Below are 23,636 nucleotides of genomic sequence, written 5' to 3' on the forward strand. Positions count from 1 at the left end.
GGGTATGAATTTAAAGCATATAAACTATTCCTGGTTAACTCAGTGTTGACACTCTTATTCTGACATAACTCCTTCCATAGACAGGCCCTAAAAGCATTTAGCCCACAATCCCAATTTATTTGTAACACCTTCCTGGGCACCCAATACCCCAATTGTCTCCTACCTAAGAACTCAAACTTCCAGCTTCTCCCCTGACAACTTCACTATTTAGTTTTAATAGCCTCAGGGATACTGAGCTGACTGCATTCTTCCACCTTGTCTTTAATTCAACAAAAACTTCTATTTTTAAATTAAACCCAACTGCCTCAGAGTGCTGTAGAGTCCAGGGGCTTTTCCTTGGAATTTAGGTCCAGCCCACCATGGCCTTGCTCTGAAAAACCATATGGGGGTGCCTAAGATAGCAAGCCACCAATAGCGAGCAAGATTTCTTTACATTAGATTGGTCCTTAAACAGATCACTCAAATAACATTGATTCCTCCTTCTGCACCCAACATTACACGTGCTCAGAGATGCATCCAATGCCAAACAAAAAAATTAAGTCACAACCACTACACCAGATGTTACCCACCCCAGAGAACACTGTTGGAGCATGAAACAGGTAAATTGTTCAAATGAATTATTTCTTCCCTCCTCCCCATACATGCCACGATTCACAAAGATCTGTTGAGTCCTGGAAGGGAAAGTCTTTATGTGCTAAATAGTCTTCTTTGCTGAACATTTCTAAGATTCACTTGAGGACACATGGAATATACATCAGTGACAACTGTCTGCAGATATCTAGAGAACAAAAACCTTCCAAGAGAGAGGGGAAATGTTAAGGATGGTCCTAAAGAGAATGGGATAAAATTAAGGCTATTAACATTTTAGTCTGAATATTGTTACTCTGTCCTGACACCAATGTCACTCTTCTGCCAAGCAGTAGCATGTGTCCAAGGCCAGGAAGATTGTCTTCCAACTAGATGGGAAATCAGGGAAGTGGAGCCTAATTATATTTTAAGACTAACTTGTTAATTTATATATACACACACTAAAATACACCAGTCCTGGAACAGAGGTGGTCAAACAGCATGCAGGGCAATCTCTTCTCCCAGCCCATTACTACTGCCCAAGTTCTCAGTCAGCAAATCAGCCTCAAGAATCAATTGTAATCAGAGCTAAAGGCAGGGAGCAAACTCTTCTGCTGGTCTCACTGCTCCCACGCCATGGGACACTGCATTAACAGAGCACTTTGCATAACAAAATCTAACACCACAACCATGTCTGCCCAAGACTGAAGATTTTTTTGCCCATACACACAGGAAAAAAGCCCCTCAGGAAATTATGTGCACCACCTATTGGATATATTGCTCTGGCAGATGTCAAGGAACAATCCTGCACAAGCTGGAAGACTGACTAGACAGAGGAGACCTAATTGATCTTTTCCATCTCTCCAATCTGAATTTCTATTATTTTTATCCTCTGGTGCCTTTGCCCTTCTGCCGCAGCTGCAGTAACAATCAGACAACAAACCCTATTTGCTGAATGAGCAGACCCTGATGGTGAGTGGACATGAAAGTAAACCAAACAGCCATGCATGGGATTCTCCTGCAGATTACCTTTAAAAGTATTGGCCATGTGCCTCAATGAGCACACCTTAAAGGGGGATTATTATTATTATTATTTGTATTACATAGAGCCTAGGAGCCCTGCTCACAGTACAGACACAGAATAAAAAAGCCAGCCCCTGCCTCAAGACCTTTTAATACTCTGCACGGTACAATCAGTAGATCTTACGATGTTTTGGTAAAGAACATCAGGATCACTAGCCCCATGTTGCACATGGGAAAATGAGGCACAGAGGAGGGAAGGGACTTGCCTGAGATCATCCAGCAGGCTCAGCTGGGAACAAAATCCACATCTTCCAAGTCCCACAACAATGCTCTACCCACTAAACCATGCTGCCACCAAAGTTCCATTTAAGCTGCGTGACCCTACAAATGCCCTAATAAGTCCTCTGCAGGGCCCCTCCCCCAGCCCAACCCAGCCTCATCAAAACTGCCACAGCGGACAGAGAGGCACCCCTCACCTGGCCCAGAGCTGCTATGGTGAGAGAGGACTGGGGGGAGCCCTTTCCTCTGTGGGAACCTGTACCCCAAAACCCTCATCCCCAACCCCACATGTGGCTATTTGCACGGTTGAGTGTGGCTAGTTCACTATAACAGTAGCCACATTGGACACCATGGATCAGGTGGATAGATAACTCCAATTTATGCTGACACACCATTACCTGCATGTCTGCAGTGTCGCTAAAAAATTAAACCCTTTTTCAAACCCATCTGTTATTTCAAGCTCATTCAAGGACAAAGTTTGCCCTTTCTCTAGTGGAATCCACGCTTGCAGTGGAGAACAGATTGGAGGAACAGTCAGAGCTTCTGGGTGCTCTAGGAGCCTCACTGTATATCCCTACACAGTGTGGGAAGTGTTGGCCAGCCTGGCTGGGAGAATGCTCCTTGTGAGAAAACACATTAACAAATACGGATATTAACCACATTGAGGGTCAGCCAGGACCAGCTTCTGCCCACACTAAGGGCCAGTGGCCCTTGGTATCATACTAGGTAACATGTTTTATAGCACAATTCCTTATTCCCCGCTGAGAACAGCTGCACATGAATGCATTCATTCCCAGCCTTCAGAGACTGAATCCCAACTTGGCCTGGTGGCAGTGGGAGATTCAATATACACCAGTTTATTAAAATAATTATTTACAGGGCTCACTGAACCGCAGCGAGCTCTGCTCTCCAGCCATGCTGTCCGGCGATCTGCGCATGCGCAGATCGCCCGAACCCGGCTCTTCCGGGTTGCAATCTACTCGCCAAGGGCTAGTAGATTGCATTATTTGTCAAGCCCTGAGTATTCATACTGATCAATAATCACCAATCACGTTTATTACGGATGTGCCCGAGCATCTGCCAAGAATGAAACCTCACGGTGTTGTTCCAACATGAAGTCGGTGCCCTGATGACCTTACAAACTAAATGGACTAAATAGGTGGAGGAAAGGTTAGAGCACCCTACAAGGCAATCTACAAATGACACGTTAACGCCACAACTTTTTACAATCAAAATTGCAAAGGGATTAGAAGAAACGTCAATGGCACAGAATTCACTGGTTGTCCCGAGCCCTGCCCACCCCACTTAATGTGCAGCTGAAGTAGGCCAACACCATGCCCAAACTACATGACAGTGTCCCTTTAATTAAAAAGGGAGCACCACATCTGCTACCTTTTTCTCAGGGAAGGCTGCAAACATTTGGGGTGTGTTTATTATGAGATAGCACAGGCGTGGGTCCCACAATCACCTGTGCTACGTTTCTGGCAACAGCAATTAAGTCAGCCTTCAGAGACTGAATCCAGCCTTCCCAGAGTCATTAGCCATGCCCGGAGGGGAACACAGTCTATTTTCAGACGTGATGACTTAAGACCAGGTCACCAGGAGGTTAAATTAAACTATGCAGCATTATCTCCCTCCCCTCCCATTGAGAAATTAAATACTCCTGCCTGATGGGCACTAGCCAACCCTGAGTACTCACAACAGGGTGCCTGAAAGGGAAACTGGAGGAAGCGGCTGAGCTTAGAAAGGTAAATACCATCTGCCCTCTCTTCCCTTTCTGCCACTATTCTTTGAACAAAGCTATTATCTGTGGTGAATTATGGAAGACCTCTCCCCTTTTCTTGTTCTTTAACATATTCCTGAGTACGCTCTGCTCTGTGTTGTATCCTTCACGCTTTCATCTGCCATTGTCTGCCTGGGCCCAGACCCAGGGACCACGAGGTGCCCAGTAGGGATGTAAAATCCAGTTTAGTTGGTTAATCAGTTAAACGTAAAGTTTAACTGGTTAACCAATTGGGGAAGCGATGTGCCCCTGCCTATGACATTTCCAAGCCGCCACAGTGGGCCCCACAGATCTGGAGCAGCCCCCTACTCTCAGCAGGTGGGGAGTTGCTCCAGCTCCCACTAGTTAACCAGAAGCAGTAAGGATCACCCCTTAACAGATGATGCTTACTGATTAACCGGTTAACCTTTCACATCCCTAGTGCTCAGCTGATGCTGCATTCCAGAGGCTTGTTTTCATCCAAGAGTTAACTTGGGCATTGCTCCTACGCTACTCCCATCCCTCTCTCTCAATTGTGGTGGTGCCAGCAGGCCCGGGCTGAAAATTCCTCCATTTTTCAGTGAAGACACAGAGTAGACCAGTGGTTTTCAACCAGGGGCACATGTACCATTGCGGGTACACAAAGGTCTTCCAGGGAGTACATCAACTCATCTAGATATTTGCCTAGTTTTACAACAGGCTCCATAAAAAGCACTAGCAAAGTCAGTACCAACTAAATTTCATACAGACAATGATTTTATACTCCTCTATATACTGGACACTGAAATGCAAGTACAATATTTATATTCCAATTTATTTATTTTATAATGATACAGTAAAAAGGAGAAAGTTGGTGATTTTTCAGTAATTGTGAGCTGTGACACTTGTATTGTTAGTTCTGATTTTGTAAACAAGGAGTTTTTAAGTGAGGTGAAACTGGGGGGTAGGCAAGACGTGAAGGTTGAAAGTAGGGACGTGAAGGTATACCCATGTACACAGTTACATGCAGCATACACACACCCCAGCGCACGTGGGGAGGCGGGAGGGGAGACAGGTGGGAGCTGGTGTGCATCGTGAGCCAGCTTTTAAGCCAGCTCCCCTTGAGCACTAGCTCCCACCTGCCCCAGCCCAGCACTGCTGCCTCTGATACAGCGGCAGCGGGAGGGAGCAAGTGTTACATGGTTACATAAACGAACACATTTTAGCATTTCTAGTTGAGAGCTCATGTGATGACTATTGGTGCCTTTCTCCACTATCCACCCCGCCCCCACAAGAAGAGACAAGTTCTCCCAGAACTTCTCCTCACTGAATAAAGAATCAGAGAGTGGCCCAGTTTACTGCAGAGCTAGGAACCATGGGACATACCTGAGGCAGCTGAGTGGGCGTGTACAAACAGAGCTGCCCAATGCAGCTGTTCAGACCCAGGCTAAGCCAGCCAATCAGCAGTTACCTCTGTCCTGAAGACACACCCCACAGGGAAAGGACTGTTCCTGTCTCTTCATACCTATCTGCCAGAGCTCACCAGCCCTGGGGATGGTTAGTATCTAAACTTGTAACAGTGAAAATACCCATATGGCCCAGGCTGGGAGATATTTTTCTGCATTTTCTCCATGGAGGTTTCCTGTGCTCCTTGGGGCAAGGAATTGTCACTGTGCAAAGTAGCCCGCCGGCTGGGGCTGCAACCAGACATACTGACAACAACTGGCACCACAAGGTGCCTCTCCTCCTCCCTGAACAGGTATTTAGTACCTATTATGTACCTAGCCATTGCCAAAAATAACAAACACCCAACTTCAGTCATTAAAAGTAGGTTATAAGGTGGCAGCTGGAGTTGGATTTGTTTTGACTTCAAGGACCATGCCAAGAGAACAACACAAAAGGAAAAGCCAGACGGAGCTGGCATGAGCAGCTATGACTCAAAGCTACAGCAGACCTGCCTTTCTCGACAGCTTATTTTAAACCTGATGGCTAAACTTTCAGAGGAACAACAACAACTAGCTCTGGTCCTGGGCGTTTCAACAGCAGATTTCCATGTGCTTTACAGGGGAGATCAGCATCATTATCTCGGTTTTACACATGGGGAAACTGAGGCACATGGGAAAGGAAGCAGTTCAACTGAGGCAGAGCTGGGAACAGAACCCAAGTGTCTCCTAAGTCCTGGTCCAATGCACTATACACTAAGGCAGTGTTTCTCAACCAGTGGTACAAGTACTCTTAGGGGTACTCGAGAGAACTCTGGGGGGTACGTCAACACAACTGAAATTTGGGAGAAAACTGAATTTTTGTTATGTTTTACTGCACTTTATTATTTTTGTACTTTTTTACACCCAAAAATTTCATCACCCGCCCAGCTACAATTAAGTTGTTTAGGCAAATGTTTTGCAATACAAGCAGTCCCCGGGTTACGTACAAGATAGGGACTATAGGTTTGTTCTTAAGTTGAATTTGTACATAACTCGGAACTGGCTCCAGATTCAGCCGCTGCTGCTGAAACTGACCAGGGGCTGACTACAGGAAGCCCGAGGCAGAGTTGCTCTGCCCCCAGCTTCCTGGAATCAGCCAGTGATCAGTTTCAACAGCGGCTGAATCTGGAGCCTGGGACAGAACAGCTGGGGCGCTGCCGGGTAGGTCCCCCCAAGACCAACCCGGCAGCACCCCAGTTGCTCTACCCCAGGCGTCCACAACAAAAGCCTGGTCTGCTGGGGGGGGGGGGGGGCGCACTAGTTGCGCCCCCCTTCCCCCCAGCAGACCAGAGAGACCCGGAGCAAAGCCGTGGAGGCGGCGGGGTCCCGCACCTCTGCGGCTTTGCTCCGGAGCAAAGCCTTGGAGGCGGGGACCCCGCCGCCTCTGTGGCTTTGCTCCGGGTGTCCCTGGTCTGCTCGGGATGTCCCTGGTCTGCTGGGAGGGGTCCCCGGCAGACCAGGGACACCCGGAGCAGCTTTCCTCGCCCCGGAGGACGCGGTGGCGGGATCACTGCGCGTCTGGGTGGTCCCGCCGCCCGCGAGTTCCAGGGCGAGAAAAGCCCCATTCGTAAGTGCGGATCCGACATAAGTCGGATCCGCGTAACTCGGGGACTGCCTGTAGTAGAAAAAAAATTGTGTGTCTGAAAACTGTAGGTACTGAGAGTACTTACATTTTTTTAAAAGGGGTACTTTATAAAAAAAGGTTGAGAAACACTGCACTAGGGCATACTGCCCCACCATCCCCAATTATCAGAAATCCCCTTCCTCAGGAGATGTCTGTTTGACTCCTTAGCATATTCAGCATTAATGGAATTCTAGGTCACTTTAAGGGGAAGCAGGGTGAGGAGTCTCATATAAACTGTGCAACTTGCAGTTCCTTACGGCAGAGAAGACAAGACATGGCTGTAAGAAACATCTGCAAATACTTGGAAGTCAATGGGGCTACTCAGAGTACATAAAGTCCAGGATCTGACCCACAAAGGGGACACACACACACTCATACACACACCCCTCAGAACTCAGAGGGGACAGCAAAACTGAAAAAGGAAGAGACAGTCCCAACTTTCTTAAGAGTTTTTTAATTCATTGGGACTCCAGCTTCCTTAAGCCATGTCTCTGCGGTAGCAATGACTCCTAGCACTTAACCCACACAGGGAAAGCCTACTTCTGAAACCAGACAGACCAGGCTGAAGGATTCCATGGGGGAGGGGGTAAAGGATGGTCAAGTGGTTAAGGCCCTAAGCTGGAGTCAGGAGACCCAAGTTCCAGTCTCTGCATGATAACAGATTTCCCATATGAGCTGAAGCAAGCCACACTTGTGCCTCAGTTTCCCACCAGTACTTAGGAACAGGAATACCTCCCTACACCACGCTTACAACTGTGAAGCAGTTAGACCCTGTGGTAATAAAGGTCTTGTGAGTAACTTTAATACCCCCTTAAATGAGCCTAACTGTGGGGTCAGTTGAAACAGGCAAAGTTACACAACCTCAAGAACATCCAGGTGAGGAGTTTGTGCTGGTTTACAAGCTAGATTTCTAAACTGATTTAAACTGGTTGGCTATAGTGGACAAGACCAACGTTCCTCCATCTCCCAGCCCTTAATTCTTGTGGCTCTGTACCGTCCTCTTCCAAACATCTGCTGAAAAAAGCCAAATACCACATGCCTTACTCATGTTAGAGTTCCCTCGACTTCAGAATTTCTTTCGGACTGCTCACACAAAGAAGACAGGATTTGACTCAAGCACAATTCTCCCTCTTCATACTTTCCATCTCCTCTCATCTCATCTCCCCTCCCTTCCTCCTTTACAGTCTTCCTAAAATCACAGAAGTCAGAGAAGCCAACCAATAGACATTCTTCCTGCCAATGATCCCTACATAGCTTTGCTCTATACAGGTGTATAGCATGGGTTTACACTGATGTGATTTACTCTGGTCCTGAAACATACAGAGATCTATACCAGGGACTTATATTGTCCCTAATTTGGGCAAACAAGAATAGACTGTGTCACCTTTAAGATATCTTACTGGAATTTACACTAAATAATTCTCCTCTTAATCTCAACCCACTTATTCTTTGGACCATTCCTCTGTACTTGCGGATTTATCCTTCAAATATATGTTGCCATCTACACAGATAGGTCTTTTTTTCTGACAACCTGTTCAGATTTTAGTCCTTTCATCTTTCCTCCTTAGTCAAGCTGCCCATCACGTTTGTGCTTTTTGTGGGCGGGATGGAGGTGCACACACCACCACGTGCAGTTCTCAAAGCTCTCTCACCAGGATGGCTTCAAGGAGCACTACCCACCTCTCTGGTCGGTGTTGGATACCTTTTTATTTGCTGATCACTAGCTCCCCGTGTCTCTTTCAGCACTACACCTTTCCACGTCCATTAATTCTACGTTTTGGGTTGTTCTCCACCTCCCCGGATTAAGTAGCAGGAGTTTTTCCACCATGTTGAATTTCACCATATTATCTCCTGCCCATGGACCATAACGCTCCATCCATTTTTAAGAAAAAAGACCCATTAATAACAACGGCATAACCAGACACCACTCTTCCAGTCCTTTTCATTCCTTCTGCAAACCCCTCTTCAATGGGGCTGACAACACCTTCCAGCGAGTGCCATCAACCTCCCCTGTCCTCTCATACTCCACCAGCCCATCCTTACGTGTCTCATCACTCTGGGCAAGGGAATCTTCCCTCCTGCTAACCAGCACCATCTGCAATCGCCTCCCGGCTTCTCTTCACACTGTAGTTCTACCACCTGCCCTGGCATTCCAAACCACTGAGTGAAATAAGCACATTCTGCACGCTCCATGTGTCCTTATGCTTAACCATCTTGATTGAAACGTCATCCCATATCAAGGATGGCCAGTTCATGCCCTGCTAAACCTTTGCCAACATCTCCCTACCATTAGAAAGATGGCCTAACTGGAAATGGCCACGTTTTTACGACCGACAAAAAAAATGTTCAAAACAAGAAGTGTTTTCTAGGTGCTGATCAAAGGAGATAAAAGTATAAGCAAATATTAGATTGTGTGCATTTTAATGTTGATAAATTATGCAAATACATATTCAAATTAAAACACAGCCCTGGGGCTCTTGACAAATTGCCAGTGTGCCCCCTGATGTTGCAAAGTTCAGCCACCCAGCTACAGACGCGACTTGTGTGGTGCACTGCAATCTCTTGGCATCGCTTACGTTTGTACCTATAGGCATGAAACATTTGTCAGAATGATACAAAACATGGTGTTATTATTCTCAGAACTATGTTTAACCTGGCTAGGAAAAGACAGAGAGCTTTCTTGTGCCAGACAGGATAGAGGCAACTCAGTTATGTGCAGGGATTTAGAGACGAAAATAAGGTAAAATTAACTTTAACAATGGCCGGGGAGAGGGGGGGGTATACAATGGTTGTACCAACACAAAATGTCATTGTACGGAGGAGAGGAGGAAGATCTGTCCACAAAAAGTTACAGAGAGGACTCATCTGATGAAAGTAGGAATTTCCGATCCCACACAAACCCAGAACATACATTAAAAGAAGCAGAAGAATCGCTGCTTTGTGCTACTAATCTCATTACGGAGAAGGCTCTGCTGCAGCAGTGGGATTGTGAAGGGAAACCCCTGAGTGTAACATAGGATTGAAATGATGTGTGGTGTGTATAGCTATTGGAGCATAAAAAGGAGAAAAATTGATTTGGTATTTCACCAAAACCCAGAGACGGGGTCTAGTGGGAGAGATCACCCATTCCACACAGATTTTTATGCACTTGAATGCTATAGAACTTGATTTGGCCTAATATTGCCCATATGATTTATACTGACATAGCCGATCTATCCATGAAACAGAGAATTACATAATGGTCTCTCAGTCCATGGAGGGAGCACCAGGTGTTACTGATTTCTAGTTTATGTCACATGCATCTCTATTCTTGCCATTCACAAAGGGAACCAGAGAGGGGAAAAAACTGTGTTCTTAACTCAGGCTAATTAATCTATGTTAAAATAGTAGCAAAGGCCCGGCAGCTTAGTTTTTAACTCAGCAAGTTCAACCTCAGGCTTCCATAAGGGCTTTAACATCAAGCTGCACCCTTGAATTAAAATTTGAGTTCCTGGATCTTTAACCTGACTGAGCACCCTGGAGTTAAGAACACACTTTTTTACAGAAAAGATACGCGCAAAGTCAAGATGAGTTTAACCCTTCCGAGACTGCCCATCATGTAAATGATTTTCATCACTGGAATCAAATTATAACCAAAATGTGTTAAAAGTGCATTCAAACCAGGGGGCATTCAGCTTAAAGACCAATGGCAAAAGGCTGAACAGAACACAGCAGGGAGGAGAAAAGTAGTAATGAACAGCGAGCGGGGCAAGACTCAATATATAACCATCAAGTATAAAAAGAATCTAACATTCAATAATGTTCCCGGATAAAAAAGGGTAGTTAGATATATGGAACTGTGACCATTTTGAAATTACTGGGAGTACAGATCTAGAATGGGGGTCCAAATCACCTTAAAATCCTCCTTCAGTCATTTATCTGAGGTCACCATATCTTTTCCAGAGCTGCCACATCACTCATTTTATTGTACCAGTCCCACAATCCTTCCAATTTCCAATTCCCTTAAAATGATTCTTTTGGCCACTACTGATGCTCGTAATCAAAATTGTTCCCAAGGTCACCTACATCTTCCATCAGCATCTTGCCAGATTAAAGCAATAAAATTCAACTCTGGCCAGATTAAAACAATAAAATTCTTCAGATCCCCAGCAATGTCCATTTAGAATCATCTCTCACCTCCCAATTTCTTCTCAATGCACCTCAGATTTAGAGTGATACCAAAATGATCCCGTTTAGCTTCCCATAATCATCATCTAAAAACGTTTGAAAAGGAATACAGAAGGATACTACATATGTGACATTGCAAGCCAAACTTCTGTGCTACATCACTTTCGGAAGCTTGTCTACAGGAGGTTTTTTTTTTCCCCGCCACTCTCACACCTCCGGTTCACTTGTGACATACTAGTGTATAAAGGGAATTTGTACTGGTGAAGCTTTCCCTGTGCCGAGACTGGGGGGGGGAGGGGGGGATCACAAGAGAGCATGATACTATAAATTGCTAGGTGCAGAAAATCTCATGCCCACACAGTATCAGCAGGCTAGAGTTTTTAAATGACATGCTGATACCATTTAAAAGAAAAGGGACCTTGGAAGATCCCTGCAGGGAGGAGACACCGAGAAGAACAACCTTAACCCCGTCCCTGTGTGGGCTCCAACCACCATCCTTTCGGTTAACAGCCAACACGGGCTGACCCATTGAACGCTTCATAGAAATCCAAATGTTTCACTGAAATCCAAACAGTGAAATCCTGTCCTGATTCTGCCTCAACAGTGAAAACAGGAGAAAATGGGGAGGGTGAGAATTATGGGATGGATGAGTTTAGGGAGATCTCTGCAAATTCTGCTGCACTGAGCAGTATTCCTGCCATTCCAGACTTGCCTGAATTTATTTAAAACCCCCATCGGTAAGATGCAGGGATCACTATACAAGCAGATGAGAGGCTATTCTGCCAATCCACAACTGCAGAAAACTATTTTCAGGCAAACCGTAGCGCAAGACTGTGTGTGTCTCTCTCTGCTCCTAATCCACAAACACACCCTCCATCTTACACACACACACTCTGGCCTATCTTCCTTTTTCTTAAAAAGGAACAGGTTGAATCTCTCTAGTCCAGCAACATGTCAGTGGCCTGGCATGATTTTAGTGAGCCGGATGGCCACTTATCATGGCTGTGGCCAAGGTTCATGCAGTCCCACAGCATTTGTTTACAGCCACCAGTCGTGGCTCTCAATGTTTTGTGCTGTTATTTAGCTCTAATTTACCCCTAAATGTCTTCTAAGAGCCTAGTAAGTGGAAGTGTTGGTAATACTGCTAGACAATATTGACTTCCCATGTACCGGCAAATTCTCTGGTTCAGCATCAACCAGGTCCCGAGGATGCTTAAATCTACTTGGGATCCCTTAAACGTCGCCATCATTAAATGAAGGAGGTGTAAGGTCCTGGACTAGAGAGGTTCAACCTGTACTTGTAAAAACTGAGGTAACGTTTTATCATTAAGATAAAAGCAAAAATGCATGAGTTCTTACAGTAATAGTAACTCAGCAAACTCACATGTCTCTTACATTGCAAGCTATACATTGTGTGACAGTGCTAGCTTAAGCCATTCATTTAAACCAAACACTGGTACAACCATACACAGGATTGATTATGCTAGTTAAATTGAGCTTAACACCTCTTAAATCTGGCCTAAACACTGTAAAATTGTACCTCAGCTCCTGCTAAACTGGGACAGTCAAAATTTGATAAGTGGTGCGGCCAAGTTAAACTGGACAAGTTCAGCATTTGCTTATGAATAACTTGCCTTGACTATAGCTTGGTGTTAGATCACATTAGCTAACTAATTCTACCATCACGCCTTGAAATCATAGTGTAGGCAAAGCCATAAAATACATGTTATGTTAACACTGTTGCAGGAACCTTACATTAATTTCCTTAAATAACCACTATTATAATATAATAATAAGCCAGCCTGAACGTTGCTGCAATATTTAGGAAGGAAATGAAATTTAGATTTTCCCTTGTGCAAACAACCACTCTGCTTACCAATGTTGCTACAGTAGAAAAGCTAAACAACAAGTTTAATTCCCCTCTTTCCTCCAACAAGTTCCATTACCCGACCAGTAGAAGGACTGGAAAGGAATGATTCTGTTGTGAATTAGAGCTAATCTATAGAATTTCCTAGGGCCACTACTACATATTCAACTCCAGCGGTAGTTGCAATGATGGGAGCACTAATATGACAGGTGGTCACCAGCATTCTGTGGTCTTGCGTGGAACAGATTTAGAGGACACAGGGGTATAAATGCTGGTGCCCTTTTTATTCGGCTTGTCTAGATCAGTCAATTCACCCTGTAGTTTAAAAAGTAAGACTGTTGCACCAACAGTAGGAGTCCACACTAGCATTCTGTCCTGGGCTACGTCTACACTGGCCCCTTCTTCGGAAGGGGCATGCTAATTTTGAACTTGGGAATAGGGAAATCCGCGGGGGATTTAAATATCCCCCGCGGGATTTAAATAAACATGGCCGCCGCTTTTTTCCCGGCTTGGGGAAAAGCCGGAAAAAAGCGTCTCGACTGGCGCGATCCTCCGGAATAAAGCCCTTTTCCGGAGGATCTCTTATTCCTACTTTGAAGTAGGAATAAGAGATCCTCCGGAAAAGGGCTTTATTCCGGAGGATCGCGCCAGTCGAGACGCTTTTTTCCGGCTTTTCCCCAAGCCGGGAAAAAAGCGGCGGCCATGTTTATTTAAATCCCGCGGGGGATATTTAAATCCCCCGCGGATTTCCCTATTCCCAAGTTCAAAATTAGCATGCCCCTTCCGAAGAAGGGGCCAGTGTAGACGTAGCCCTGGTGTTTGTTACACCACTGCAAACCTTGGCTTCACAATGCCACAGTGATGGTCACTGCACTGGAAGAAGTGCTGCACCTATGGGAAAGTCCCCAAAACGAAGACTACTCCGCAGACGTCGGTTCTTATAACATTCTCTGGCTTTGCAAGTGTTGGAGTGATCTCAGCTTAAATTGGTGCAAAAATTGGTAGTTGAAGGAAGGAGGGACAGGGAAACTCAATCCATTCCCATCCCAATTGTAGGATTAGTCTACACTATGCCCCTCTCCCGAACAACCCATAGATGAAGTCAAAGTACTAACCACGGCAATAAGATTGGTGGGAGCTGTTCTCCTGTTGACTCCATCTACTCTTCTCATCCTGGTGGAGTACCGGTGTGGACAGGAGAGCGCTCAGAGATTGATCTATCACATCTAAGCGGACATGACAAATCAACAGCCAGTGAATCAACACTGCAGCCCTCATGTATACAACTATTCTTCTTGCACGAGAATTTACTAATTTATGCTCAAAATATTTATAAAAAACCAGGGGACAAAAGTCAAACATGGCCTAACTACCGCAATCACAACGTCGCCTTGGAATGAATACACATAGAGCTGTCATTATTCCTCTATCCATCTTCAGCTACTTTTTGGCAACAAGTTGGTCATCCAGATAGCACATGTGTTGCGAGAGGGAGGGGGTTCCTACACTAGATTTCATTGCCAAAAACTTCCCACTTGTGTTGCTACTGCAACAGATCCACCAGTCGAACCATGAATGTAGACAGGGCTGCATACCACTGGTTCAAGCACTAGATCATCTAACTCCATTCAGAGCAGATCCAGGTCACAGTGGTGTGAAATAGAGATGTAAAATTTCGATACTTGGCTAATTGAATAGTTGATGCAATTTGCATCGACTATTCAATACTGGCGTCTCTGCTTTTGAAACTTCAAAGATGAAAGCGCTGCAGGGAGCACAGGGCCAGCGGGGAGCTCAAGCAGTCCCCCCGTGGCCCCGTGCTCCAGCGGCTTTTCAATGCGGCAGCGCCACATAGGGTCCCCTGCTGACTGCAGGCTCTGAGTCCCCATCTGACTCCGGGCTCCATGAGGCACTGTCGCTTTGAAATGCCGCAGGGAGCCCGGTGTCAGGCTCCACAAGGCGTTTCAAAGTGGCAGCACCGCAAGGAGCCTGCGGTCAGCGCAGCACTGCCGCTTTGAAACACCGCGTGTAGCCCAGGCCAGCTGGAGATTCTTAGCTTGCCCTGGGTTTCACGCAGCATTTCAAAGCAGCAGCGCTGCATGGAGCCCAGGGTCTGCCACTTTGAAACACCTCCTCCATCCCCCCCCCCCCTTGCTGCCTCTTTCTGATAGAGGCAGCAGAGGCAGCGGGGGGAGCAGCAGCAGCGAGTCAACTAATGTGTCGACTATCGGATAAGTATTTGCTTATCGGATAGTCAACTAGTCATTCACATCCTTAGTGTGAGGCCCTGTTTGCACAAGGGTCTCTTCACAACTACTACTGGTGGAGCTGCAGCGGTGTAACTTTATGAAAAAAATGCCTAGTTTGGGGCATGAGAGGGAGAAATACAACCTCTGGCAGGTCTCTAGTCAGTTAACATTCCTTTACATTTTGTATTACAAGCCAGCACCATACCTACCACACTACCCAGAGGGGAAGTGTGATTTCAAGGGCCATTGAACACAATAAAAATTTCCCCATTGAATACAATGAAAGTTTCCCAGAATGTATCATAATTACAAAAATACCTGTGCTAAACCACAAAGCTGATCAGCTGAATTTACAGCCCTGGGTAACTTTAGTGTCCACATCCCAATCCCAGCTTGCGGCAGGCTGATCTAGAGGTGGCAGGTTATTTCGTCTTACCATTTGTCTAGCGCTAACCAGCGTGATAGGCAATTGACAGGCAGAAAATACAGCAAGACCAGGTCTGTTTTAAGAGCATTTGGCCAGTACAGCTATACCAGATGCTATGCCAGCAAAGCACTCCTCATGTGGATGCAGCATATCTCAGCAAAACTGCACTTTTGCCAGTAAAACTGCAGTTACAGGGGCTTTTGCTGGCACCGCTGTCAGATGAGATGTGATTTTTTTTCTAAACACTCCTAACTAATGTAGCTATGCTGACAAAAATTATAAATTGTATGCAGGCCTAAGTCATATACTCAGTTAATGCATGCAACAGATTGTCTGCCTGTCACTGCAAGGACATACATAGTTTCCAATCCACTTTAAAACTCCCAAATTTCCTCTATCTGGAGACAAATACTTAAGGCGGAACTATAAAAGCATTGCTTCCCTCAATCTGTACCTTCTTCTTTGGCCGGTGGACTTCCCTGTTTTATTTAATATTGTCTTGCTATTATATTTAAGTCCCTTCTTGTGGATTAAGGAAGACTTAGTGAATCCAACTTTGTTGGGTAGTAATACCTAAAAAGAGCACTCACCAGATCATTTCTCTCTCTCTCTCGCATGCACAAACACACACACCCACACATAGAGAAAAATATCATCTTGACACTGGGGGAACAGCATTGGAGGTGTTTGTTTTTCAGGGAGTTTGCTACATATTGGTATAGTCAGATGCTGGGCAAATTTCTCTCACGCATCTCTGCTCCTTGACATCCACAACGTCCTGAATCTACCCATGCCACTCAGTCTCAGGCCTTTCCTATGCTGAGATTGCCAATAGGAACACACTAACTCTCGATTTTGTGCTGGAAATAAGATTACTGAATGGATTCAGATGAGCCCACTGAACTCCTAATCATTTGTGACCTACAGCAAAAACCAATAATCCACCAGATTTTGAACTCAGGTCTCCAGAGATGAAAGGCTAGCCTATTATTGGACTCTGCAGGCTGGTACCACTGATTACAATTACCTTCTCTTTTATTAAAAGGAGCCTGCCATTTGTTGCCAAACACCTCTGCTGCTCTGGATGAGATTCCATTGCAGAACATCACCCTCTTAACTCTTTTTATGGACATTTAGTAGGACCTTTGTGAAGGCTCCATGCTACCTCCTGGCTGCCATGTACATCCTATCCCCTGCCATCCAACTCTGACATGAACAACCTACCTATCTACTATATATTTTAGAGAGTTTGTCTGATCAAGAACTCCTCCTAAACAGTAAGAGCATGGACCACCAAATTTGGTATACAGCTTGCTCTGATCATAACTGAAAGCAGTGTAAGGGTTTGGTTGTGCCAGGAAAATGGGATTGCGTTTCATAAAACCAAATAGAAAAAAAAAGAGACAGAATCATCAAAGCAAGTACAGTCCTCAAAATTGACATAAATAAGCAAATGTTGAAAGAGACCGAACCAAGATGCGCCAGAAAATTAGGATGAACCTGGAATAGGATTGCTTCTCAATAAGACTTACAGAAAAGAGATAGCACGGAGAAATATGGAGTACTGCTCTGTTCTGGCACAGCTAAATCAATGCTTAAGGTTTGAAAACGAGACGAAAATGTTATTGGAAACCAAATTGACTATAGCCCTTTTTTGTTAAAATATAGTGAATTATCAGAGTTTAGAAGGACGAGAAATAAATTACACTTGATGGAATTCCCAAATTATGGACCCAAGCAACGCTGGGTAAATCTGATAAGAAACCATAGGAACGACCAGGTAGAAGAGAAACCAGTTCTACCTTCTCACTGCCCCCGTAAGTGCTCCCTTTTCCCACAGCCACAGAAACCCATACTGTGTCCTTTATCAAACAAAAGACTGTCTCCCCTCCTCCAGACAAAAAAAATCTTCAGTGGATCAGGATTATTGGCAAGTTCATATGAAATATACATACATAGCCAAGAATCTCTTAAGTGAGCCAGAACGAAGGCTTCCTTCAACTCAGGGTTTTCTAGCAAAGAACGGCTTCACGGCAAAGAATTTTGAAATCGATTGGCTAAAAGAACTAGATCCAGAAGCACAGTAATTCAGGCTATTTTGAAAGGGATGAATTTAGTTTAAGATGACTTGGGGAGGGATTCAGCAGTGCCTGCCTTTAGTCCTGCATTATTCAATGACTGGTTTTAAGATGCTCTATTAAAATGCTACCCCTCCCTCCTTTACCAACTCAAAATGACAGCCTAAAAAAAAAGGCTCTAAATAGCAGGAAGCAATTGTCATTTAAAATGAAATTGTTAAAGCCGTAAAAAATCCCTGTCTACCAACTGCCACGGTATAATGGAAGTTTAAACTGTTAATTGTACATATCTTTTTAATGCAATTTAGCCTGTCTGGGAATTACCACTCCCTACTGTAGCCAACCTGGGCGAGAGAGCTTTGTTTTAATAGCAGGGTAGAGAGTTGGTGAGGGAATGCAGAGAAACAAATTGTAGAACTGATGGGGAGTTATCTTAGCAGTGGCTTAGATGCAAAAATCTGAATTTCTAGCGGGGGGAGGGAGGGAGGGAGACTAAATTCCTTTTAAATAAGGACCAGTTTTCCGCACTGGCTTACCAGCCTCTAGGGAAGTTTTCTCTGAACCCCCTTTCAAAGGACATTGTTTGCACCTCAGAACCAGAGGATAAACATAAAGCAATTATTTCATGAGATAGCCCAAGTAAGCAATGGGCTAAAAACAAAAAAGCCCCGAAAACAAAAACGGTGGCAGCTTTATTAATATAACTTGGAAAGGTAACTGTACACATCTTCCACAGCAAAGAATTAAATGCCTGTACGGCTTTCAAAATAAAACAAAAAAAACCCACCCTAGAAGCTGATCCTAGGGTCAAACCTGTTTGTCCACACAGGGAGATCAGTGTTAGAGATATTACATTTTTCTGTAGCAAGAGGAGGTGGGACATGCGGTGTTTGCCCATGTGCTTCCTTTTATTGCTCTTCATTTTACACCTCTTGTTTTAGCACCTGGAAAATTGGCACTGCCACCTATTCTAAAAGCAATAAATCTCTCCCTCGATTCGAGCTGCTTCCTTTTTTGCAGATGTTGGCAATCAGGTTTGCAAATTTCAGAGTCATTCATTCCATGCGGCATGGAGAAAAGCAGGCTTATTATTGCAAAACTTGTCCCCTACCAACGCCTAAAGTAAACTCAGAGTCACCTTTCCACGCCCAGAAAAAAAAAGAAATTGAACTGCAGAAATATCTGAGTCTTGGACCGCAAAGCAACTTCACTTCTGTCCATAAACACAGGCTTCACAACACTAAATATCTGGAAAAGCAACATATTTTTTTAAATATGCAGTGAAAGAAAAGCAGCTGGCTGGCACATGTACAGACCGATAACCAGCTATATTGTCTTATAAGAATTTAAACAAAAAGCCAGGCGCTACAGAATAGTTTTTATGTCTTAATAAGAAATAGCCCCAAAGCACTTTAGACATTGCATCCATCAGGCTGGTAAAGGATTGATTCTTTAAAAGAGTAAAATACCCTTCACACAACAGTTTTCTGTCTACAGAGGGTTTTTTTTAATATATATAAAAACACTTCCAGCTAAACAGCTTTTAACGGAGTCACACACACAACCACAAAAATGCATCCTCGGTTAATGTGCAAAAGTTGGACATGCAGCAAGCCCCAGAGATTCATAATGCGGTGTGTGTGTGTTATTTCTGACTGCCTTCCTCCACTACCCTCTCCCTCGAAGGGATAAGGGGAGGTCTGGAAGCAGGGAATTTCAGAGAACACTAAAACTTTTCATCTGCCTTGAATCACCCCCAAAGCAACCGACTGCCGCTGAAGCTCAAAATCCAGACAATAAATTACTAGTGGGGGGGAGAGGAGGAAGGCTCGATCCCATATTCTTAGCATGCATTCTTTGTAGCCCGCCCCACCGCCGTGCAATTAAAGAAATAAGGCTGCTAAAGTTAACCCATGTGGAATATTGGGGGTATTTATAGTCGATGCACTGAGGAAAAAAAACAAGCCGCCCCCCAGCTCGACCCTGCGTCTTTTCTTTTCCTTCCAGCCAGTTTCGTTCATTTTTAAAACCCAGATGGTGTCTATTAAACCGTTTACTTTTTAGGTTGTTGAATCCCCTCTCCAAAAAAAAAAAAAAATCCTGCCAAACTTAACGAACTTCCCAGGACGCCACGGAGACGCTGGGGAATGAAAGCGGAGTTCTCGGACGCTAACACACACAGACTTTAGCAAAACAAAGCGGGTTCAACTCACTGCCTCGCTTAGAAACTGGGGGTGGGAAACTCGTCCTGCCTCCCTCCCCCTCTTTTGCCAGTCAGCTGAAATGCGCGTTTTTTAACAAAGTCCCTGCTCAACTGAAATCACCAGCGATCAGGCAAGAAAACCAGAGAACGATTAAGCAGCGCTTGAAATAAAGATTCAACCTTTAAAAAAATTCTGTTCCGGCAGGAGATTTAAATCCGATGCTAGAAAATATGAGGGATTATTACATCGGGGGTGGGGGACTATTTGAACTAGAAATACAGTAATCCTTCGGTGTAAACAAAAATCCGGACTAGGAAGAAGAGAGATGTCCCAGATTTCGATCAACATTGCTGGGGAGGGAGAGTTTAATCAAGTTAAAAATATATAAGGGGGAGAGTGTCTGTCCGGAATCCAGGACGGGGGGGGGGGAAACTTGGCGTTTTGGAGGGTTGTTTAAGAAACCTGGGGACAAGTTTCAAAAGGGATCCCGGCAAAATATTGCCTGCTTGGGAGAAGGTTTAGGAAAGGCAATGGGATGCGTTTCAGGCCAGTTTCTTCGAGGGGGGGGGAATTAAAAGCTCCCTCCGTCTGGATTTCACACCCCAGGGGCCAGTTTTCTTCCTCCTGCTCATGAAAAGGTAACATCTGGGGGAAGAGAAACCAATTCGGATCTATTTCGTTCGTCGTCCCCCCTTCAAAAAAAACATCCCGCAGCCTTCCCCGGGTTCTGCAAGGGGCTGGGGGCTCTCGAAGAGCTTTCTGGTCCGCTCAGCCACTGACTCACCCCCCGCCAAAGCGCCTTACCCGGGTGGGAATGGATGTTGATGCCGGAGGCGAGGTATTTGCCCGGTGCCAGCGGGGCCGGCAGCCCCGCAGCCATGTGTCCGGCGGATGGGGCGATGCGCCCGGCTGCGCTGGCCGGTCCGACTCGGTGACTCTCCATAGCCAGCCCGGACAGCAGAGGAGGGGGAACGTGGACAGATCGAGGAAGCCCAAAATCTCTGCCATCCATCATCCACTCGCGGGCTTCGCGTTGACTTTCTCTCCCCCCCCTCCCCACCCCTGGCTTCAGATGTTTTTTAAAACGAAGGTGTGAACGCGTCCCATGGCGCGGTGGGGTGCCGGGGTCCTGGCGAGGCGAGAGCCCTGCAGGGGAGAGACAGACACAAACACAGGGCGGGTTACCATCCCTCCGGTGAATTCACCCTCCCAGCCAAACCTCACACACTCTTTCAATATGCAAAGGGAAGCTAAATGATTTATACTATTCATCAAGTCAGTCACCCCGAAGTTGGGTTATTTCCCCCTTCAAAAAACTCCCCGATATAAATCACTTTTTAAAAATCCTCGCCTTTAGGGAGAAAAAAGAGAGGGGAGCTTGAGAGGGGGGGACCCACATTGTTGCTTGGGAGAATCCGATATTTTTGGTGCAATCACAGCAGCGAGATAATTCGGTTTAATTAAAAGAACCTTCCTCTTTGCTCCTCCTCTACCCAAAACCAAGGGGGAATTAATTCAACAAGTCCTGCGAAACCCACCCCACCGTCTTAAAATTATTTTTGACAAATAATAAAAGCCTAACTCAGGCATTCCAGAGTCTTCTGCCCTACGAATCTGGTTGAAACCAGCCACCGCAGTATTTATGATTCTCCATAATCACCCAACTTTAGATTCCCAAACCGCGAACCTTCTCTTCCCCCTAGATTAAAAATGTCCCACTACACATTTACTCGTTACCTTATCCTGAAAGCATTTAATATTTAACTTTTTAGCCCTTGAGAGGATTTCAAAACGATTTGTATTATTTTGTTTTTAAAATTTGTGTTCCTTAATCCACTTCACATAAGCTTTTTTGGGGGGGAGTGGATTTATTCTGGAACAAGAGATTTAAAAGAGAAAATAATATTTTATTTGTAATTCTGAGACTACCTAGAGATGTGAATGCATTTTGGCAGTCTTATAAAAACCAATATTATCCTTAGTTTCATTTTCAGTTACTGGGTTATTAAGGAATACTCTTACATACTTTCGACACGCAGAATTGCTTGCTAGTGAAATTAGCGAAAAATTACTCTTCGATACTATACAAGACATACCTAATTCGAGAATCCTCTTTTGGATTCTTCGTCAGATTTCAGTTAAAATGTTAAGATTTCTAGAATTTACCGAGGGAAAAATGGGTGGTAGACGGAAGCACAATATTTTAAATCTGTTTTCTCCCTCAACTATTTATTTTAAATGACATGAAATCATTCCCTAACGTGTGTGTGTGTATATATATATATATATATGTTATCCAAGCTGTCTAAAGAGCATTGGTTTCGAGATCAAGTCAAAATACTCATGCATTCCGTGTTTTCGAGAGAAAGCCAATTCTCACAATATCTGAAATGAATTGTAATTATTTCCACCTCTTTAACCTACACAATTTAAAAATGGAATGCACTGTCCAGAAAATACATTTAACACGAAGTTTTCTTACCAGCTTAGTTTCTTATTTTGACCTGGTTTTAGTTACTATATTCCACCAGCTTTATTAAGAAGTGTCTCTTCTGGTCACCAGATTAAACATTTACTTAAAAAACCCCCCACAATATTGGATAGCCTTAGCAACATGCTTTCCATTTTAAGCCGAGGGTGCTGCTGCATTTAAAAAAGCCCACCTCTTACTCGTTTATTTTACAGTGGAATGAAATAACATCAGGACAAAATGGACAAGTTCAGCCGACCCTTCTGATTATAGGTTTTTTTTTTGAGGTGGTGCGTGTGTTAATTTATCTGCCTTCATTCAAATGTTTGTTTCAAAATCTCCTTATTTTTCCTTCCTCTTTAACGCAGTTAAAATGGCTGCATTCCTGCTTTTAATTAAAAACAGCCCATAAGCATAACATGTCTGTCTCTTACCTCCCTTCCAAGCCTGTATCAGCAAAGGAGTTGGGGAGTCGCTTTGGAAACCTTATTTTTTATTTTTTTTTCTCCCTCTTTCGTGTGTGTATCGGGGGCGGGGGTATGGGAATAAGCGGGGGGAGGGGGTAAAGTGGTGAAATCAAAACCAACTAAGCTACGGAAAGGTTTTCGGAGGGAGCGCGGCTCCTCTAGCAAAGCCAGTCACCAAAAATGCAAACAAAAACTAGTTCACTTGCAGCAAAAATAAACGGGGAAAATTCTACCTTTCTAAACCCTGAAGAATCCGCTTTTCTTCTCTAGGCAACTCTCTTCTTTGGCATTCTTTAGCTCTTTCCCTCTGCTCGCCACCCGTCTCAGAAATTAGATCCAAGCAAGAACAGTACTTTTTGCCCGTCTTGCCTTTTTTTGGTATAAAAATGTTCTTTTAGTCCATAAGTCGGGCTCACCCTCTCCTCCACCCTGAAAGAAAAAGGAGCGCAAGCCACGATCACTCTGCTTTCCTTTAAAATCCAGCTTTCCTGCTCCAAAGGTCTCTGCTTTTTAATAAAATCCAGGTAGCGCTGGTTTAGAGAATGCCGAATCTCCATATACAGCCCGGGATTGGAAAAGGTACATTACACAAACCCCCTTTCAAGTTCCTCTCGCTGAATCTTTAAAAAAAAACTCTTTAGCAATGAAACAAGCATTGTTCCTCCCGTTCCACCCCTCTCCAAGCTGGCCAGCCAAAATTTCATAGTAAGTCTCCCATTGGCTGCTCGCACTGCCACTCACTCTCATGTAAACATTTTGGCCCTCAGCCATTCCTATAAAACCAATTATGGACCAAGAACTCGACCGGTTTCTAGGCTCCCCTAACAGGGCTGAATGATCAAAACTGGTGGTGAGAATTTTTAGAGGCCGTTTCAAGGCTTCCCCCGCACCCTCCTCCTTTCCCCAGTCTGGGCTGACTGATCAAAATAGAAGGTGGTTGTAACTGCATTTCGGGTCTTTTCATTGCGCTCTATTTAGTGAAAATGCTG

The 23,636-nt window shown here is 44.7% G+C and overlaps 1 protein-coding gene across 9 annotated transcripts in view; it reads right to left on the minus strand.

Annotated features, from left to right (window-relative positions):
• Window positions 1–23,636, minus strand: part of TNRC18 (trinucleotide repeat containing 18) — a 176,805-nt gene that overhangs the window by 74,420 nt on the left and 78,749 nt on the right. For 4 of the 9 annotated variants that reach the window (XM_075899662.1, XM_075899665.1, XM_075899661.1 and 1 more), the window contains exons 1-2: window positions 22,881–23,290; window positions 20,515–20,856 (exon numbers count right to left, since the gene is read on the minus strand). In XM_075899662.1, the coding sequence (XP_075755777.1) occupies window positions 20,515–20,725 (211 nt within the window). In that variant the 5' untranslated portion in view covers window positions 20,726–20,856; window positions 22,881–23,290. Of the gene's footprint in view, window positions 1–20,514; window positions 20,857–22,614; window positions 22,633–22,880; window positions 23,291–23,636 lie in introns of those variants that run through there. The other 5 variants (XM_075899664.1, XM_075899660.1, XM_075899663.1 and 2 more) reach the window with 3 other exon arrangements.

This window comes from Pelodiscus sinensis, chromosome 16 (assembly GCF_049634645.1).
Source record: "Pelodiscus sinensis isolate JC-2024 chromosome 16, ASM4963464v1, whole genome shotgun sequence".
In the NCBI taxonomy this organism is placed as follows: domain Eukaryota; kingdom Metazoa; phylum Chordata; order Testudines; family Trionychidae; genus Pelodiscus; species Pelodiscus sinensis.